This window comes from Hemiscyllium ocellatum, chromosome 9 (genome assembly GCF_020745735.1).
Source record: "Hemiscyllium ocellatum isolate sHemOce1 chromosome 9, sHemOce1.pat.X.cur, whole genome shotgun sequence".
Classification (NCBI taxonomy): Eukaryota; Metazoa; Chordata; class Chondrichthyes; order Orectolobiformes; family Hemiscylliidae; genus Hemiscyllium; species Hemiscyllium ocellatum.
The window spans coordinates 116,379,768-116,401,999 of NC_083409.1; the positions used below are offsets into that span (position 1 = coordinate 116,379,768).

The 22,232-nt window shown below is 44.4% G+C and overlaps 1 protein-coding gene across 1 annotated transcript in view; it reads left to right on the forward strand.

Moving 5' to 3' along the window:
• Nucleotides 1-22,232, forward strand: part of LOC132818881 (cilia- and flagella-associated protein 45-like) — a 120,493-nt gene that overhangs the window by 46,521 nt on the left and 51,740 nt on the right. The window contains exon 5 of the mRNA XM_060830035.1: nucleotides 796-966. Within this exon, the coding sequence (XP_060686018.1) occupies nucleotides 796-966 (171 nt within the window). The remainder of the gene's footprint in view (nucleotides 1-795; nucleotides 967-22,232) is intronic.

Below are 22,232 nucleotides of genomic sequence, written 5' to 3' on the forward strand. Positions count from 1 at the left end.
ATCCCTTAGGCAATAATCTCTAGCCTAATTCTGAGTATCTTGTCTTATTAAGTAAATATCTGTCCTCATATGATAACTGCAGCAGTTGCACTGTCCATACAGTATTAACAAAAATTCATGTTTCAGTCCTTGATCCTTGCTTCACTCTAGAATACATTGACTGTTGTTAGACTAATCAGTAAGGTATCTGTCCATCTCTCTGTCTTCCTCTCTTCCTGTAACTTTCTCACACTCTATCTTTCTCTCTTTTCCTATATATATCTGATCCTCTTTTTTTGTCACTCTCTTTCAATCTCTTTTTCTATCTGTCTCCCTGTTGTCTTGCTTTCTTTCTCTCTCCCAGTACCTTTCTAAGATCATATTCTTAACAAATAGCAGCAAGAGCAGGTCATTCAGCCCATTAACCAGCTCCATCATTCAATTAGATCATGGTTGATCCATTTATAGGCTCAATTCCACTTTGCTGTCTTCTCATCCTATAACCTTTGACTCCCTTGTCCCTTTTTCTATGCTTCTGTCTCTTTCTATGTCTTTCTCCTTTCACTTTATTTTCTGTACCTCTTCAAATTGATCTCTAATGCTCCTTGTCCCATTCTCTCTTTTTATGTCTATTTTTACCTCTCAAGCCTTTCAGTTTTTCTGTCTTTCACTCACGTTGTCCCCCCTCTCTCTTTTCATATCTGTCTTTCTTTCTGTACATCTATCTCCAAATCTCAACTCTTCCCTTCCCTCCCCTCCCCATTGCCCCTGCAGATCTCTCTCTTCATGTTATTTCTTGGCACATTCTTGTTTCAGGAAATGGCTGGCGAACGAAAAAGCTTCATGAGAGCAAAGGAGCTTCAAAGACGTAAGAATGAGAAGCTGAATGAGGTGGAAGAGGCAGCACGGGACAGGGCACTGTACTTGTTGGAAAAAGCAAATGCCTTACGCCTGGAGCAGGAGGATGAGATTAAACAGATCAATGAGGTGAGTGAGAGAGTGTAAGTTGGTTACCTGAGAAACAGAAACGTAAAAACAAAAAGTAGTAGGATTGTTAGTATTATTTGGCCCTTCGAGCCTGTTCTGCCATTCCATATGTTCCTGGCTGATTGTTCAACTCAGGACTCTTTTCCCACTTTCTCCCCATTCTCTTTGATTTCTTTAGCCCAGAGAACCAACCTTACTCCTTATTGAAAACATTCAGTGTTTTGGCTTCAACAGCTTTATCTGGCAGAGAATTTCACAGGCTTACCACTCTCTGGATAAAGAAATGTCTCCTCTTCTCAGTTCTAAATGGCCTACCCCATTCCTAAAACTGGGACCCATGCTTCTGGACTACCCAGTTGTCAGGAACATCCTTCCTGCATTTACCTATCCAGTTTTGTTAGAATTTCATAGGTATCTATGAAATCCTCTCTCATTCTTCTAAATTCCTGTGAATACTGTTGTAACTGATTCAGCATCTCTTCATATATTAGTCCAGCTCCACTCTGATCTAAACTCTGGTTTTAAGCATCTGCAGTCCTCACTTTTGCCTACTAGCTGCATTATCCTTGCCACCCTTCTTAAACAAGGGGACAATATTAGCAATTCTGCAGTGCTTGATTAGATTAGATTAGATTACTTACAGTGTGGAAACAGGCCCTTCGGCCCAACAAGTCCACACCAACCCGCCGAAGCGAAACCCACCCATACCCCTACATTTACCCCTTACCTAACACTACGGGCAATTTAGCATGGCCAATTCACCTGACCCGCACATCTTTGGACTGTGGGAGGAAACCGGAGCACCCGGAGGAAACCCACACAGACACGGGGAGAATGTGCAAACTCCACACAGTCAGTCGCCTGAGTCGGGAATTGAACCCGGGTCTCAGGCGCTGTGAGACAGCAGTGCTAACCACTGTGCCACCGTGCCGAGTGCTCTGGGACCTCACCCACGTTCAAGGATGCTGCAAAGATACCTGTTAAGGTTCCAGCTATTTCCTCTCTTGCTTCCCTCAGTAACCTGGGATAGATCCCATTCAGACCTGGGGACTTGTCCACCTTCATGTATTTTAGAATACCCAACACTTCCTCCCTCCTTATGCTGACTTGACCTAGTGTAATCAAACATCTATCCCAAATCGCAACATCCATCATGTCCCTCTCTTCGGCGAATACTGACGCAAAGTATTCATTAAGAATCTTACCCATTTATCTGACTCCACACCTAACTTTCCTCCTTTGTCCTTGAGTGGGTCAAGTCTTTCCCTAGTTACCCTCTTCCTCCTTATATACAAATAAAAGGCTTTGGGATTTTTCTTCACCCTGTTTGCTAAAGATATTTCATGACCCCTTTTAGCCCTTTTAATTCCTCATTTCAGACTAGTCCTACTTTTTCAATATTCTTCCAAAGCTCCATCTGTTTTCAGTTGCCTCAACCTTATGTATCTCCCTTTTTCCTCTTAGCTAGTCTCACATTTTCACCTGTCACCCATGGTTCCCTAATCTTGTTATTTCCATCCCTCATTTTCAAAGGGTGCAGCAAGACTTGATTGTTCTTGTACACAAGTCATTGAAAGTTAGCATGAAGGTGTAGCAGTCAATGAAGAAGGCAAATGGTATGCTGGCTTTCATAGTGAGAAGATTTGGGTACAGGAGCATGGATAGTTTGCTCCTATTGTACGGATCACATCTGGAGTTTTATATGCAGTTTTGATTTCCTTATCTATGGAAGAATGTTCTGTCGTTGGCAGTACTACAATAAAGATTTACCAGACTGGTGAACTCATTTCCCCTCCCCCCACCTTACCCCAGTTCCAACCTTCAGCTTAGCACTGTCCTCATGACCTGTCCTACCTGCCAATCTCCCTTCCCATCTATCCGCTCCACCCTCCCCTCTGCCCTTTCACCTCCATCTCCATCCCATTCATCTATTATACACTTTGCTACCTTCCCCCACCCTCTTCTCTGACCAATCACCTCCATCCCCACCCACATTCACCTATTGTGCTCTTTGCTACGTTCTCCCCAGCCCCACCGCCCCCAATTTATCTCTCCATCCTGGACGTTCCCTCCTTCAGTTCCTGATGAAGGGCTTTCACATGAGATGTCAATTTTACTGTTCCTCAGATGCTGCCTGACCTGCTGTGCTTTTTCAGCACCACTCTGATCTAATGCAGGTAAAAGTAGACTGGTGAGCCTGACATCAGTGGTAGTAAAGCTTCTGGAGAAGATACTGAGGGATAGGATCTATTTACTTTGGAAGAAAATGGGCTTATCAGTGATAGGCAGCACAGTTTTGTACGGGGAAGGTCATGTCTTACCAAAGTAATAGAAGTCTTTGAGAAAGTGACAAAGTTGATTGATGAGGAAAGGCCTGTATATATCATATACATGGTCTTCAGTCAGGCATTCGATAAGGTTCCCCATGGGAGGCTAATGGAGAAAGTGAAATTGCATGGGGTCCAGGGTGTACTAGCTTGATGGATAAAGAAGTGGCTGGGCAACAGGAGACAGAGTAGTACTGGAAGGCAGTTTCTCAAAAAGGAGAGCTGTGACCAATAGTGTTTCACAGGAATATGTGCTGGGACCACTGTTGTTTGTGATTTACATAAATGATCTGGAGGAAGGTATAGGTGGTCTGATTAGCAAGTTTGCAGATGACATTAAAATTGGTGGAGTAGCAGATAGTAAAGGGGGTTGGTAGAGAATGCAGCAGAATATAGATAAATTGGAGAGTTGGCAGAGAAATGGCAGATGGAGTTCAATCTGGGCAAATGCACAGTAATGCATTTTGGAAGATCCAATTCAAGAGCAAACCATATAATAAAGGGAAAAGACCTGAGGAAAATTGATATATGGAGAGATCTGGATGTTCAGGTCCATTGTATCCTGAAGGTGGAAACACAGCTTGATAGAGTGGTTGAGGAGGCATATGGCATGCTTTCCTTCATCTGACTGGGTATTGCATACAAGAGTTGGCGAGTCAAATTACAGTTGTATAAGACTATGGTTCGGCCACATTTGGAATACTGCATACAGTTCTGGTTGCCACATTGCCAAAAGGATGTGGCTGCTTTGGAGAGGGTGCAGAGGAGGTTCACCAGGATGTTGCCTGGTATGGAGGGTGCCAGCTATGAAGAGAGGTTGAGTAAATTATGATTATTTTAATTAGAAAGACAGATGTTGAGGGGGCTACCTGATTGAGGTCTACAAAATCATGAGAGGTATAGACTGGGTGGATAGCACGAAGCATTTTCCCAGACTGGGGGACTAGGGGTCATGATTTCAAGGTGAGAGGAGGGGGGAACGTTTAAGGAAGATATGCATGGAAATGTCTTTATGCAGAGGCTGGTGGGTGTCTGGAATGCATTGCCAGCGGAAGTGGTAGAGGCGAGTACAGTAGCATCACTTAAGATGTATCTAGACAGATACATGAATGGGCAGGGAGCAGATGGGATACAGATCCTTGGAAAATAGGTGACAGGTTTAGATAAAAGATCTGGATTGGAGCAGGCTTGGTGGGCAGAGGCGCCTGTTCCTCTGCTGTAATTTTCTTTGTTCTTTCTTCTTCCTCTTTCCCAAATCTACTGCCACTCACATGTGCCTTAAGTTGATGCTACCAAAGTTGATAACCTCACATTTGCCCACATTATACTTTATCTGCCATGCACATTCACACCTGATCAACTTGTCTAAATCATACTGAAGCATCTCTGCACCTTCCTCACAATTCACTTCCCCCCCCCACCCAGCTTTGTGTCATCTAAAAACCTGGACATAATGCATTTAATTGACTCATCTAAATCATCAATATTTATTAGAGTCCAATCGCTGACCCCTGAATTATCCTCGTAGTCACTGCCTGACACTCAGAAAGAAGCCAATTTAGTCCTACTCTTGTTCTTGTCTGACAGCCAGTTTTCTACCCATGTCAATACACCATGCCACTTATCCCATATACTTCAGTTTTACTTATGAATTTAAAAATCACACAACAGGTTTATTTGGAAGCACCAGCTTTCAAAGCACTGCTCCTTCATTAGGTAGTTGTGAAGCAGGACCATAAGACCCAATTTATAGCAAAAGATTACACTGTCTTTCATTGAAACCTAGATTGTTGTTAAGTTTTTTCATCTTTTAGGATAGGTTGCAGGTTTCAGTTCATTAATATTTAATCCCAGAACTTCTTTTAAGTCACATTCTCAAAATAACTTAAGGATTTTATAAAAGAAGGTGGCATCTCCCCTCAGACAATGCATTAAAGGTGTGAAGTTAGCATCCATCTATATCCTAGTTTTGAGTCAGACAGGTTCTATTTCCAAAATGAAATTTACAAAATATTACATGGATTGACTGCCTGCATTGACTGCTTGCGGTTTGTGCATTTTCTTCAGCAAAATAGAATGTATCTGCAAATATAATTCTGCAAAAACAAATTCACCCCATAGACCTATGTGTGCGCGTGCAGGAGAGAGAGAGAGAGAGAGAGAGAGTGTGTGTGTGTACATGAAAGAGTGTGTGTTTGTGTGTGTGCAAGCTTGGTAAAGTCAGTGTGATGGTGTATAACCCTGCGAAAGGATGTGTGTATGGGTGTAGGAGTGTATGTGTGTATATGCGAGAGCACGTGTGTATGAAAGATGGTCTGCGTGAATGTGTGAGTGTGAAAGAGTGTGCATGTATGTGCGTGCGCATGCACATGTGTGTGTGTCTGTCTGTCTGTCTATGTGACTGTATGTGAGAGAGAGTGTATAGTGTGGGGTCACCTGTAGTGTGGCATGAACCCAAGGTCCTGTTTGAGGCCATCCAACTTTGGCTACCAGCCTCTGCTCAGCCACTTTGCATTGTTGCCTGACCACCTTGGAGGATGGTTCCCCGAAGATCCAAGGCCGAATGCCCCTGACCATTGACGTGTTCCCCAACTTGGAGGGAACACCCTGCCTGGTGATTGTTGTGTGGTGTGCATTCATCCATTGTCATTGTCTCTGCTTGGTCTAGCCAAGGTAACATGCATCAGGGCATCCTTGCCTGCAGCATATGAGATTGACGACGTTGGCCAAGTCACATGAATACCTGCCACATACATGGTGAGTGGTGTCCCCACGTGTAATGGTGGTATCCGTGTCGACACTGACACATCTTGCAGTAGTTGCCATGATGGTTGTACGGTGTTGTGGTCGATGTTATCCTGAAGGATGGGCAGTTTGCTGTGAACAATCGTCTGTTAAAGGTTTGGCAGTTGTTTAAAGGTGAGAAGTGTAAGCTTATGGAAGATCTTGGCGAGGTGCTCATCCTCATCAGTAATGCAGACTGTGAAAAACATAGTGTAGTTGTTATGAAAATCCAAGCAAACCATATCTGCTGATAATTTTGTTTTTATTAGATTCCCTACAGTGTGCAAACAGGCCCTTTGGCCCAGCAAGTCCACACCGACCCTCCGAAGAGCCACCCACCCATTCCCCAACATTTACCCATGACTAATCCACCTAACACTATGGACAATTTAGCATGGCCAATTCACCTGACCTGCACATCTTTGGACTGTGGGAGGAAACCAGAGGAAACCCACGCAGACACGGGGAGAATGTGCAAACTCCATACAGACAGTTGCCCGAGGCAGGAATTGAACCCAGGTCCCTGGCGCTGTAAGGCTGCAGTGCTAACCACTGAGCCACCATGCCGCCCAAACATCATCAACTTCTCTAGTTACATCTTTGAAAAATCCCAGTTCTTCCAAATTCCACTTGATTTGTCAAGTGTGGGTTCTCTTGCATGAATCTGTGATATCTCTGTCTGATCCTGTCTCATATTTCCCAGTTCTTTACTATTAATTCTTCTATAATAAACTACTGCATTTTACCCACTTCTGAACTTAGGCTAATTTATCTATGATTCCTTTTTTCTGGGATACATTGACTACGCTCCAATCCATAGAAACTGTTCCAGTGTCTATAGAATCTTGAAAGATGGCACCAATGTCCTTAAGTACTCTGGGATGTAGATTGTCAGGGATTTATCAATTGTTAAGTGCATCAATTTCCCTCCCTATTTCCCAAGTAATATTGGTTTCCGCAGTTGTTTTCTCTCACTTGACTCTACATTTCCCAACACTTTTGGCATGTTATTTTGACTGTACAGATTCAATGAAAAGGGCTTCTTCTGTACAGAATGATTCCTTGAAAATATGTAATTAATTCATTTCCATCTCTTTGCTCCCCATCATAACGTTCCCAATTTCTTTACTAGTCTGATTCTCTTCACATTCCTATAGGAAGAAACTTAAGAGGAAGGAAGTTATCACAATGAAACAAATTTGTTTATTCAACTATGCTGACTTCATCAATCTCTCCATCATCTCTGCATTGCATAGATGGATGAGACAGTTGCGTACTTGTAATGAGCAGGTGCACCATTTAGATTAGATTAGATTAGATTAGATTACTTACAGTGTGGAAACAGGCCCTTTCGGCCCAACAAGTCCACACTGACCCGCCGAAGCGGAACCCACCCATACCCCTACATTTACCCCTTACCTAACACTAGGCAATGGTGAAGAAGATATTCGGCACGCTTGTCTGCATTGGTCAGTGCATTGAGTTTAGGAATTGGGACATGGTGTTGTGGCTGTACAGGAAATTAGTGAGCTAACATTTGAAATACTGCATTCAATTCTGGTCTCCCTGCTATAGGAAATATGTTAAATTTGAAAGGGTCCAGAAATGATTCACAAAGATGTTGCTGGAATTGGAGGGTTTGAGCTATAGGGAGAGGCTGAATAGGCTGGGGCTGTTTTTCCCCCAGCGCCAGATGGTGACTTTTTGAGGTTTAAAAAACCATGAGGAGTATGGATATGGTGTACAGCCAAGGGCTTTTTCCCAGAGTAAAACTTGGGGAAAACTTTCAAACTTCACACTGGCAGTCACCCAAAGCTGGAATTAAACCTGAGTCCCTGGTGCTGTGAGACAGCAGTGCTAACCACTGAGCTACTATGCCACTCCTAATATAGGAGACTCTAACTGTCCTCGAGCCACTCAGTTCAGGTCATGGTCAGATAAAAGTTTGGAATTAAAAATCTAATGATGACCATGAAAGCATTGTCAATTGTCAGGACAAACCTCTCTGGTTCACTTATGTACTTTAAAGAAGGAAAATGTGGTTGACTCTCAATTACCATGACAAATACCATGGGATGGACAATAAACGCTGGCCTAGCCAGTGATACCCACTTTTTTATAAAGTTGAAATCTGAAACTAAATGAAGTGGTATTTATGAAGGATAGACAAATAGGAAAATGAGAGTGTGAGGAATGAGTTGACAATGACAGATTAGGAAATTTCATAAAAACAGTTGCAGAGGATAGACAATGGCTAGTTTTTGAGGAATGTGTGTATGAATTACAACAATTACTAATTCCTATCCGATGCAAAAATAAAAATATGGTTCAGTCTTACAAAAGAAATTAAGGATAGTCTTCAATCCTAAGAAAAAGGATATAAAATTACCACCAAAAGCAGGAATGACAAGGACTGGGGAGCAGGTTAGGATTTAGCGAGAGAGTACATAAATAATGATCAAGAGAGGAAAAACAATGATTAAACTTGCAGGGAATATGGGCAGTGTTGATTCTAGCGTTGTATGGCTGTCTGTGGAGTTTGCACATCCTCCCTGTGTCTGTGTGGGTTTCTGCCGGATGCCACAGTTTCTTTCCACAGTCCAAAAATGTGTAGTTTAGATGGGTTAGCCTTGGTAAATGGTGGAGCTGCGTGGGATCTCTTTAGAGGGTCAGTACAGACTTGATGAATCAAATGGCATAGAACATAGAAAAATACAGCGCAGTACAGGCCCTCTGGCCCTCGATGTTGCGCCGACCCAAGCCCACCTAACCTACACTAGCCCACTATCCTCCATATGCCTATCCAATGTCTGTTTAAATACCCATATAGAGGGAGAGTCCACCACTGCTACTGGCAGGGCATTCCATGAACTCACGACTCTCTGAGTAAAGAATCTACCCCAAACATCTGTCCTATACCTACCTCCCCTTAATATAAAGCTATGCCCCCTTGTAATACCTGACTCCATACGTGGAAAAAGGTTCTCATTGTCAACCCTATCTAAACCCCTAATCATCTTGTACACCTCTATCAAGTCACCCCTAAACCTTCTTTTCTGCAATGAAAACAACCCCAAGTGCCTCAGCCTTTCCTCATACGAGTTTTCTACCATACGAGGCAACATCCTGGTTCCAGTGCCTCCACATCCTTCCTATAGTATGGCTACCAAAACTGCATGCAATACTCCAGATGCGGCCGCACCAGAGTCTTATCCACTGCAACATGACCTCAGGACTCCGGAACTCAATTCTTCACCAATAAAAGCCAGTACACCATATGCCTTCGTCACAGCACTATTTACCTGGGTGGCAACTTTCAGAGATCTGTGTACATGTACACCAAGGTCCCTCTGCTCATCCACACTGCCAAGTATCCAACCATTAGCCCAGTACCCCATCTTCTTGTTACTCTTACCAAAGTGAATCACTTCACACTTACCTACATTGAACTCCATTTGCCACCTTTCTGCCCAGCTCTGCAGCTTATCCATATCCCGCTGTAACCTACCACATCCTTCCTCACTGTCAACAACTCCACCGACTTTCGCATCATCCACAAACTTGCTCACCCAACTTTCTAGCCCCTCCTCCCGGTCATTTATAAAAATGGCAAACAGCAATGGTCCCAAAACAGATCCTTGCGGAGCACCACTAGTAACTGCACTCCAAGATGAACCTTTACCATCAACTACTACCCTCTGTCTTCTTCCACCCAGCCAATTCCTAATCCAAACCTCTAATGCCATATCTCCATATTTTTTGCAGTAGCCTACCATGGGGAACCTTATCAAATGCCTTACTAAAATCCATATAAACCCCATCTACTGCTTTACCCTCATCCACCTCCTTAGTCACTTTCTCAAAGAATTCAATAAGGTTTGTGAGGCACGACCTGCCCTTCACAAAACCATGCTGACTATCCTTGATCACATTATTCCTATCCAGATGTTCATAAATCCTATCCCTTACAATTCTCTCTAAGACTTTGCCCACAACAGAAGTGAGACTCACCGACCTATAGTTACTAGGATTATCCCCACTCCCATTCTTGAACAAGGGAACCACATTTGCTATCCTCCAGTCTTCTGGCACTATTCCTGTAGACAACGAGGACATAAAAGTCAAGGCCAATGGCTCTGCAATCTCCTCCCTTGCTTCCCAGACAACCCTAGGATAAATGCCATCAGGCCCAGGGGACTTATCTATTTTCACCCTTTCCAGAATTTCCAACACCTCTTCCCTACATACCTCAAAGCCATCCACTCTAATTAATTGTGACTCAATATTCACATCGGCAACAATGTCCTGTTCCTGAGTAAATACTGACAAAAAGTATTCATTCAGTGTCTCCCCAATCTCTTCGGCCTCCACGCGCATCCTTGACTGGACCTTTTCCTACCCTGGTCATTCTTTTATTCCTTATATAACTATAGAAAGCCTTTGGGTTTTCCCTAATCCTATCAACCAAGGGCTTTTCATGTCCCCTCCTTGCTGCTCTTAGCTCTCTCTTTAGATCCTTCCTGGCTACCTTATAACTCTCAAACACCTCAATTGAACCTTCACGCCTCATCTTCACATGGGCCACCCTCTTCCCTTTAACAAGGGATTCCAATTCCTTATTAAACCATGGCTCCCTCACACGACCCTTTCCTCACTGCCTGACAGGTACATACTTATCAAGGTCACTCAATATATCGATTGTGCCCTTCCCTTGAAGCCTACTTTTCCAAGCCACGCATCCTAAGTCATGCCTCACCGCATCATAATTTCCCTGCCCCCAGCTATAACTCTTGCCCTGCAGTACACACTTAACCCTCTCCATCACTAGAGTAAAAGTCACCGAATTGTGGTCACTGTCCCCAAAGTGCTCACCTACCTCCAATTCTAACACCTGGCCTGGTTTGTTACCCAGAACCAAATCCAGTATGGCCTCACCTCTTGTTGGCCTGTCTACATATTGTGTCAGGAAACCCTCCTGCACACATTGGACAAACACCGACCCATCTAACATACTCGAGCTATAGCTTTCCCAGTCAATATCTGGAAAGTTAAAGTCCCCCATAACAACCACCCTATTACTTTCACTCTTCTCCTGAATCATCCTCACAATCCTTTCTTCTACGTCTCTAGGACGATTAGGAGGCCTGTAGAAAACTCCTAACAGAGTGACCTCACCTTTCCTATTTCTAACCTCAGCCCAAACTACCTCAGATGGCGAGTCTTCATCCATCGTCCTTTCTACCGCTGTAATACTATCCTTGACAAGCAATGCCACACCTCCCCCTCTTTTACGCCCACCTCTGACCCTACTAAAACATTTAAACCCTGGAACCTGCAACAACCAATCCTGTCCCTGTTCTACCTATGTCTCCGTAATAGCCACAACATCGAAATCCCAGGTACCAACCCATGCCTCAAGTTCACCTACCTTATTTCGTATACTTCTCGCATTGAAGTATGCACACTTCAAGCCACCTTCCTGTTTACAGGCACCCTCCTTCGAGATTGATGCCATGTTCCTAACCTCCCTACACTCAAGGTCCTGCTCCCTAAAGCTACAGTCTAGGTTCCCATGCCCCTGCAGAGTTAGTTTAAAGCCCCCCAAAGAGCACTAGCAAACCTCCCCCCAAGGATACTGGTGCCCCTCAGGTTCAGGTGTAGACCATCCTGTTTATAGAGGTCCCACCTTCCCCAGAAAGAACCCCAGTTATCCAGATACCGGAATCCCTCCCTCCTGCACCATCCCTGTAGCCACGCATTTAACTGTTCTCTCTCCCTATTCCTCGACTCTCTATCACATGGCACGTGTAACAAACCAGAGACAACTCTGTTTGTTCTAACTCTGAGCTTCCAACCTAGCTCCCTGAAAGCCTGCCTAACATCCTCATCCCTCTTCCTACTTATGTCATTGGTGCTAATGTGGACCACGACTTCGGGCTGCTCCCCCTCCCCCTTAAGGACCCGGAAAACACGATCAGAGACGTCACGTACCCTTGCACCTGGGAGGCAATATACCAATCGTGTATCTCTCTCCCCCCCGCAAAACCGCCTATCTGTGCCCCGAATTATCGAGTCCCCAATAACTATTGCTCTGCTCTTCTCCACCCTTCCCTTCTGAGCAACGGGGACAGGCTCCATACCAGATGCCTGAACCCCATTGCTTACCCCTGGTAAGTTGTCCCCCCCACGTATCCAAAACGGTATACTTGTTCTTGAGAGGAACGATCTCAGGTGGTCCCTGCACTGGCTGCTTCCTCCCAGTCCCCCTCACTGTCACCCATCTATCTGCAATCTTTGGAGTTACTCCTTCCCTAAATCTCCGATCTATGACCCCCTCTGCCTCCCGAATGATCCTAAGTTCATCCAACTCCAGCTCCAGTTCCCTAACACGGTCTTGGAGGAGCTGGTGATGGATGTACTTCCTGTAAGTGTAATCAGCAGGGACGACCATGGCATCCCTCACCTCAAACATGTTGCAAGAGGAACATTGCACTGCCTTCACTGCCATCCCCCTAAAAGTAACCTTTAAAAAAACCAGGTCTAAAGTATAGAACAAGCAAAATGCAGCACTTACCTGCTTACCACAATGGGTCTTATTATTAGATTAAAGGAGGAGGGCGGGTGGGAGGCACTACCCCTGTAGTGCCTCGGGTTCCTCTCCTGCGGGCCTTTATAGGAAAAATCTACCCAGGTAAGCTTGCATTACACCACCTTCCAAGTCCGCTCTGTGCTTTTTTAAAAAAAACTTTTAAATTTAAACCGTTAAAAAACATAACTTTTATATAGAACATATTACAAATACAGTGCAGAGCAGGCCCTTCGGCCCTCGATGTTGCGCCAACCTGTGAACTATTCTCAGCTCGTACTCCTACATTATCCCAAAATCATCCATGTGCTTATCTAAGGATTGTCTAAATCTCCTTAATGTGGCTGAGTTGACTGCGTTAGTAGGTAGGGCATTCCACGCCCTTACCACTCTCTGCCTAAAGAACCTGCCTCTGACATCTGTCTTAAATCTATCACCCCTCAATTTGTAGTTATGCCCCTCGTACACGCTGACATCATCATCCTAGGGAAAAGACTTTCACTGTCTACCCTATCTAATCCTCTGATCATCTTGTATGTCTCTATCAAATCCCCCCTCAGTGTTCTTCTCTCCAATGAGAACAGACCCAAGTCTGTCAGCCTTTCCTCATAAGACCTTCCCTCCAGACCAGGCAACATCCTGGTAAATCTCCTCTGCACCTTTTCCCATGCTTCCACATCCTTCCCGAAATATGGCGACCAGAACTGTACACAATATTCCAAATGTGGCCGCACCAGCATTTTGTATATTTACAGCATGATACTGCTGCTCTGGAACTCAATCCCTGTACCAATGAAAACGAACACACCATATGCATTTTTAATAGCACTATCTACCTTGATGGCAATTTTCAAGGATCTATGTACATGACCTTCAAGATCCCTCTGCACACCCACACTACCAACAATCTTTCCATCGACCCAGTACTCTGCCTTCCTGTTATTCTTCCCAAAGTGCATCATCTCACATTTAGTTGCATTGGACTCCATTTGCCACCTCTCAGTCCAATTCTGCAGATTACCCAAGACCCCCTGCAAACTGTCACATTCTTCCACACTATCCACTGCCCCACCGACCTTCGTGTCATCTGCAAATGTACTAATCCATCCATCTATGCCTGCGTCTAAGTCATTTATAAAAATAACAAACAGCAGTGGTCCCAAAACAGACCCTTGTGGCACACCACTAGTAACTGGACTCCAGGCTGAATATTTTCCATCAACCACCACTTGCTGCCTTCTTTCAGAAAGCCAGTTTCTAATCCAAACTGCAAAATCACCCTCAATTCCATGCCTCTGCATTTTCTCCAACAGCCTACCACGTGGAACCTTATCAAAGGCTTTACTGAAGTCCATGTATACCACGTCAACTGCCCTACCCTCATCTACATGCTTGGTCACCTTCTCACAAAACTCAATGTGTTTACTATAGGCCCCCTAATAGCAGCAGAGATGTGGAGAAACAGATTGGGAAACAGATTTTGGAAAGGTGCAGAAGCCACAGGGTAGTAGTCATGGGCGAATTCAACTTCCCAAATATTGATTGGAAGCTCTTTAGATCAAGTAGATTGGACGGGGCGGTGTTTGTGCAGTGTGTCCAGGAAGCTTTTCTAACTCAGTATGTAGATTGTCCGACCAGAGGGGAGGCCATATTGGATTTGGTACTCGGTAACGAACCGGGACAAGTGATGGGCTTGTTAGTGGGTGAGCATTTTGGTGATGGTGACCACAATTCTGTGACTTTCACCTTGGTTATGGAGAGAGATAGGTGCGTGCAACAGAGTAGTTTTAAAATTGGGGGAAGGGTAAATACGATGCTGCAAGACAGGATCTGAAGAGCATAAGTTGGGAGCATAGGCTGTCAGGGAAGGATGTCATTGAAATGTGGAACTTTTTCAAGGAACAGATACGATGTGTCCTTGATATGTATGTACCTGTCAGGCAGGAAAGAGATGGTCGTGTGAGGGAACCTTGGTTGACGAGGGAGGTTGAATGTCTAGTAAAGAGGAAAAAGGAGGCTTACATAAGGTTGTGGAAACAAGATTCAGACAGAGCGTTGGAGGGATACAGGATAGTCAGGAGGGAGCTGAAGAAAGGGATTAGGAGAGTCAAGAGAGGGCATGAAAAATCTTTGGCAGGTAGGATCAAGGATAACCCCAAGGTCTTTTATGCGTATGTAAGAAACATGAGAATGACGAGAATGCGGGTAGGTCCGATCAAGGACAGTAGTGGGAGACTGTGTATTGAGTCGGAAGAGATAGGAGAGGTCTTGAATGAGTATATTTCTTCAGTATTTACAAATGAGAGGGACCGTATTGTTGAAGAGGAGAGTATGAAATGGACTGGTAAGCTAGAGGAGATACTTGTTAGGAAGGAAGGGCATTTTGAAAAACTTGAGGTTAGACAGGTCCCCCGGGCCTGACAGGATATGTCCTAAGATTATGTGGGAAGCAAGAGAGGAAATTGCAGAGCCGTTGGCAATGATCTTTTTGTCTTCACTGTCAACGGGGGTGGTATCAGAGGACTGGAGAGTGGCGAATGTTGTGCCCCTGTTCAAAAAAGGGAATAGGTATAACCCCAGGAATTACAGGCCAGTTAGTCTTACTTCGGTGGTAGGCAAAGTAATGCAAAGGGTACTGAGGGATAGGATTTAAGAGTATCTGGAAAGACACTGCTTGATTAGGGACAGCCAGCACTGATTTGTGAGGGGTAGGTCTTGCCTTACAAGTCTTATTGAATTCTTTGAGGAGGAGACCAAGCACGTGGATGAGGGTAGAGCAGTGGATATAGTGTACATGGATTTTAGTAAGGCATTTGATAAGGTTACCCATGTTCGGCTTATGCGGAAAGTCAGGAGGCATGGGGTGGTGGGAAATTTGGCCAGTTGGATAGAGAACTGGCTAACCGATCGAAGTCAGAGAGTGGTGGTAGATGGTAAATATTCAGCCTGGAGCCCAGTTACAAGTGGAGTTCCGCAGGGATCAGTTCTGGGTCCTCTGCTGTTTGTAATTTTTATTAATGACTTGGAAGAGGGAATCGAAGGGTGGGTCAGTAAATTTGCAGACGATACGAAGATTGGTGGAGTTGTGGATAGTGAGGAGGGCTGTTGTCAGCTGCAAAGGGACTCAGATATGATGCAGAGCTGGGCTGAGGAGTGACAGATGGAATTCAACCCTGTCAAGTGTGAGGTTGTCCATTTTGGAAGGACAAATAAGAATGCGGAATACAGGGTTAAGGGTAGGGTTCTTAGTAAGGTGGAGGAGCAGAGGGATCTTGGGGTCTATGTTCATAGCTCTTTGAAAGTTGCCACTCAGATGGATATAGCTTGTAAGAAGGCCTTTGATGTATTAGCATTCATTAGCAGAGGGATTGAATTCAAGAGTCGTAAGGTGATGTTGCAGCTGTACAGGACCTTGGTAAGGCCACATTTGGAGTACTGTGTGCAGTTCTGGTCGCCTCACTTTAGGAAAGATGTGGAAGCTTTGGAGAAGATGCAGAGGAGATTTACCAGGATGTTGCCTGGAATGGAGAATAGGTCCTACCAGGATAGGTTGAGAGTGCTAGGCCTTTCTCATTGGAACGGCGAAGAATGAGGGGTGACTTGATAGAGGTTTATAAGATGATCAGGGGAATAGATAGAGTAGACAGTCAGAGACTTTTTCCCCGGGTACAACAGAGTGTTACAAGGGACATAAATTTAAGGTGAAGGGTGGAAGGTATAGGGGGGATGTCAGGGGTAGGTTCTTTACCCAGAGAGTGGTGGGGGCATGGAATGCGCTGCCTGTGGGAGTAGCAGAGTCAGAATCATTGGTGACCTTTAAGCGGCAATTGGATAGGTACGTGGATAGGTGCTTAAGCTAGGACAAATGTTTGGCACAACATTGTGGGCCAAAGGGCCTGTTCTGTGCTGTATTGTTCTATTTTCTATGTTCAGTGAGGTTTGTGAGACACGACCTGTCCCTGACAAAACCATGTTGACTATCTGAAATCAAATTGTTGCTTGCTGGATGATTATAAATCTACTCTCTCATAATCCTTTCCAAAACCTTTCCTACAACAGAAGTAAGGCTCACTGGTCTATAATTACCTGGGTCATCTCTACTGCCCTTCTTGAATAAGGGCACAACATTTGCAATCCTCCAGTCCTCTGGGACCAAACGTGTAGACTCAAATATCGAAGCCAAAGGCTCTGCTATCTCCTCCCTAGCTTCCCAGATAATCCTCAGATAAATCCCATCTGGCCCAGAGGACTTGTCTACTTTCACTCCTTCTAGAATTGATAACACCTGTTCATGACAAACCTTGATCCTTTCTAGTCTAATATCTCGTACCTCATTCTTCTCCTCAACAATATTCTCATTTTCCTGAGTGAAAACAGACGAGAAATGTTCATTTAGCACCTCTCCGATCTCCACAGGGTCCACACTCAACTTCCCACTTCTGTCTTTGATTGGCCCTATTACTACCCTACTCATTCTTTTATTCCTCACATACCTATAGAAAGCTGTAGGGTTCTCCTTTATTCTATTTGCTAAAGTCTGCTTGTATCCTCTCTTTGCTCTTCTTAACTCTCTCTTTAAATCCTTCCTAGCTGATCTGTAACTCTCCATCGCCTCATCTGAACTATCTTGCATCATCAGCACTTAAGCATCCTTCTCTGCTTAACAAGAGATGCAATTCCTATAGTGAACCATGGTTCCCGTACCTTATCAGTTCCTCCCTGCCTGACAAGGATATACCTATCAAGGACACGCAATATCTGTTCCTTAAACCAGCTCCACATTTCCATTGTCTGCATCTCCTGCATTTTGCTACCCCATTCTATGCATCCTAATTCTTGCCTAATCGCCGTTGCACCAATGATAACTCTTGACCTGTGGCATGTACCTATCCCTTTCCATCGCTAAACTAAACATAACTGAATTATGGTCACTATCTCCAAAATGCTCACCTACCACTAATCAAACATCTGGCCTGGATTATTACCAAGCACCAGATCCAGTGTGGCCTCCCTCTTGCCAGCCCTTCGACATACTGTGTCAGGAAACCCTCCTGTACACCTTGGACAAAAACCATCTGACGTACTGGAGTTATAGCATTTCCAGTCAACGTTGGGGAAGTTAAAGTACCTCATAATGACCATCCTGTTACTTTCACTCCTATCCAGAATAATTTTGCTAATCCTCTCTTCCACCTCCCTAGAACTCTGCGGAGTCCTATAAAAAACTCCAAGCAGTATGACCTCTCCTCTCCTGTTTCTAACCTCAGCCCACACTACCTCAGTAGACGAGTCCTCAACAAATGTTTTCTCAGCCACCGTTATACTGTCCTTGACTAACAAGGCTACGCTTCCCCCTCTTTTACCATCTTGACTGTTCTTAATGAAAGATCTAAACCCTGGAACCTGCAACATCCATTCCTCACCCTGCTCTGTCCATGTCTCTGAAATGGGCACAACATCGAAGTCCCAGGTACCTATCCATGCTGCAAGCTCACCTACCTTGGATCAAAACTTGTGGCGTTGAAGTAAACAGACTTCAAACCACTTCGCCGTCTGCCATCACATTCCTGTGACCCTGAAATCCTGTCCCTGTCCTTCCTACTCTCATCCTCCTGTGCACTGCAACTACACCTCCAGTTCCCATCCCCCTGCTGAGCTAGTTTAAACCCACCTGAATAGCACCAGCAAATTTCCCACCCAGGATATTAGTACCCCTCTGGTTCAATTGAAGACCGTCCTGTTTGTACAAGTCCCACCTTCCCCAGAATGAGCCCCAATTATCCAAGAACCTGAAACCCTCCCTCCAGCACCACCCTTGCAGCCACGTATTTAGCTGATATGTCTCCCTATTCCTTGCCTTGCTATCACGTGGCATGGGTACCAAACCAGAGATAACAACTCTGTTTGTTCTAGCTCTCAGCTTCCACCCTAACTCCCTGAAGCCCTGCCTTACACCCCTATCCTTCTGCATGGATTCTATGATCCTAATGTAAAAACTGAATATAAAAGCTCATATAAATATGTGAAGAAAAAGAGTTAGTAAAGTCAAATGATTTCCTTTACAGTCACAAGCTGGAGAAATCATAAGGGTCAAGAAAGAAATGTACAAAATTGAACACATTTTGGTTCTGTCTTCATAAAACATGACATAAATAATACTCAGGACAGACATGGAGTAAACATTTCATCATTCAGAGAGTGAAAAGTGAGGTCTGCAGATGCTGGAGATCAGAGCTGAAAATGTGGTGCTGGTTAAAGCACAGCAGATTAGGCAGCATCCAAGGAACAGGAAATTCGACGTTTCGGGCCAGAGCCCTTCATCAGGATGACCCGAAACGTCGAATTTCCTGTTCCTTGGATGCTGCCTAACCTGCTGTGCTTTAACCAGCAACACATTTTCAGCATCATTCAGAGGGTGGTCAACCACCACGGAAGGTTGTAGAGATAGGTCACTGAGTGTATTTCAGAAAAAGATTGTTTATTTGTCGGTACCAATGGCATCAGAGGTATACGGAGAAGGATCTGCCATGATCATATTGAATGGTGGAGCAGGTTCGAAGGGCTAAATGGCCTACTTCTGCCCTTAGTTTCTATGTTTCTATGTCATAAAGAAAATTTACAGCTTAGAACAGGCCCTTCGTCCTTCCAAACCTGAGCCAATTCAAATCTACAGTCTGCACCTGATGCTCAATTCCTAAGCATCTGTATCCCTCTGGTCCCCAACTACTCATGCATCTGCCCAGACGCATCTTAAATGAATTTACTGTGCCTGCCTCTACTACTTCTGCTGGCAACGCGTTCCAAACTCCCACCACCTTCTGTGTAAAGTACTTGCCACGCGTATCCCCCTTAAACTTTTCACCTCTCACCTTGAAAGCATGAACTCTCATTATTGAATCTTTCACCATAGGAAAAAGCTTATCTATATCTACCCTGTCTATACCCTTCATGACTTTGTAAACCTCAATCAGATCCCCCGTCAATCTCCTTTTCTCTAATGAAAACAAACCTAACCTACTCAACCTCTCTTCACAGCAAGCACATTCAATACCAGGCAACATCCTCGTAAATCTTCTCGGCACTCTCTCCACAGTGTCCACATTCTTTTGGCAATGTGGCAACCAGAACTGTACACAGTATTCTAAATGCACCTGTGCAGCCACCTTCAGGTTACAATGGACCTGAACTCCCAGATCTCTCTGCTCATCCATTTTTCCCAAGGCTCTTCCGTTTACAGTGTAGTTCGCTCTCGAATTAGACCTTCCAAAATGCTTCACCTCACATTTGCCTGGATTGAATTCCATCTGCCACTTCTCCCCCAACTCTCCAGTCTATCTATATCCTCCTGTATTCTTTGACAGTCCCCTATGCTTTTTGCTACTCCACCAATCTTTGTGTCATCTGCAAATTTGCAGATCATACCAACAGTGCCCTCTTCCAGATCATTTATATATATCACAAACAACAGCGGCCCCACTGGAACACCACTGGGTCACCTTTCTCCATTTCAAGAAACTCCCTTCAACTACTACTCTCTGTTTCCTGATGCTCAACCAGTTCTTTGTTCACCTCAACCAGTTCTTTGTTATGGGCGGCACGGTGGCACAGTGGTTAGCACTGCTGCCTCACAGCGCCTGTAGACCCGGGTTCAATTCCCGACTCAGGCGACTGACTGTGTGGAGTTTGCACGTTCTCCCCGTGTCTGCGTGGGTTTCCTCCGGGTGCTCCGGTTTCCTCCCACAGTCACAAAGATGTGCGGGTCAGGTGAATTGGCCGAGCTAAATTGCCCATAGTGTTAGGTAAGGGGTAAATGTAGGGGTATGGGTGGATTGCGCTTCGGCGGGTCGGTGTGGACTTGTTGGGCCGAAGGGCCTGTTTCCACACTGTAAGTCTAATCTAATCTAGTCTAACTAGAATACCCTGCACACCATGTGATTTACTTTCTCCATTAGCTTACCATGGGGAACCTAATCAAACACCTTTCTAAAGTCCATGCACATGACATCAACTGCTCTTCCTTCATCTATCAACTTGGTCACTTCTTCAAAGAACTCTATTAAGTTGGTAAGGCACGATCTCCCCTGCACAAAACCATGTTGCCTATCACTGATAAGCCCATTCTTTTCTAAATATAAATAGATTTTATCCCTCAGTACCTTCTCCAGCAACTTTCCCACCACTGACATCAGGCTCACTGGTCTGTAGTTACCCATAATATCCCTACTACCCTTCTTGTACAGGGGACAACATGAGCAACCCTCCAGTCCTCTGGCACCTCACCTGTGTTTAAGGATGCCATGAAGATATCTTTCAGTGCACCAGCTATTTCTTCTCTCACCTCCCTGAGCAACCTGAGATAAATCTCATCTGGTCCTGGGGATTTGTCCACCTTAATAACCTCTAGCCTACCCAACATATCTTCCCTATTTATGTCAACATGATCCAGATTATTCAAACTTCTATTTCTAATCTCAGCATCATCATGTCCCTCACCTCAATGAACACTGCTGCAAAGTAAAGTCATGTGTCTTAAGTGGCTGTTTAGCTTGCTGATTCTTGTATATGTAACAAGGATTGAAACTGGCTGATGTGGTGCTTAATCGCATTGCTCATGTTTGCCCCGTAGAGCACTTACTTTGCCTTCAGAATAGACTCAATTTGTTGATGGTTTTTTACAGAATGGTCAGTTTTGTTTCACCCCTGAGGGAATTCCTGTATTTCTTTCATGCAAGATGCCATTTTGGACAATCATTTCATCTTTGCATCCATGATGCTTTTTTGTAGCAACAGGCATGCTCTTGATGGTTTCAGGCCATATTGTCATTACTATGTTCTGTTGCACTTGCAGAGTTTAATCTTGTTGCTTGATTTAAGCAAGACGCTTGGCTTTCACATTCAGTATTTCTGCTGAGTTGATGACTTCCAGAGCATGTCATTCTGTTTCTCCATATGGATTGCAGTAGCTCTTAATAGCATTCCAGAAATTTCTTTTTTATATGTTCACGGGACATGGGTTTTGCTGGTCAGGCCAGCTTTTATTGCCCATTCATATTTGCGCTAGAGAAGATGTTGATAAGTTAGTTTCTTGAATTGAAGCTGTCCATGTGGTATATGGACACCCACAGGGCTTTAGGAAGGAGATTCCAGGATTCTGATACAGCTACTGTGAAGGAACAGCGACATTGTTCTAAGTCAGGATAGTGAGATGCTTGGAGGGAAACAAGCAGGTTTTAATGTACCCCTGTATTTCCTAACCTTGTCCTTCTAAGAAGTAGAGGTCATGGTCTTCTGGAGGTGATATCTAAGGAGCCTTAATAGATAGTATACACTGCTGCTGCTAAGCAGGGAGTGAATGTTTATGGATGTGGTGGCCAGTAATTAGACTGTTTTGTATTGGATAGTGTCAAGTTTCTTGAGTAATGTTTGAACTGCACTCATCTAGGTAAGTAGCGAGTATTCCACCAAACTCCTGACTTGTGTTTTATTGGGTGGACAGGCATTGAGGAGATAGGAACTGTCAAGAATTCACAGACTCTGGTCTGTTCTTTTATCAGCTGTATTTATATGGC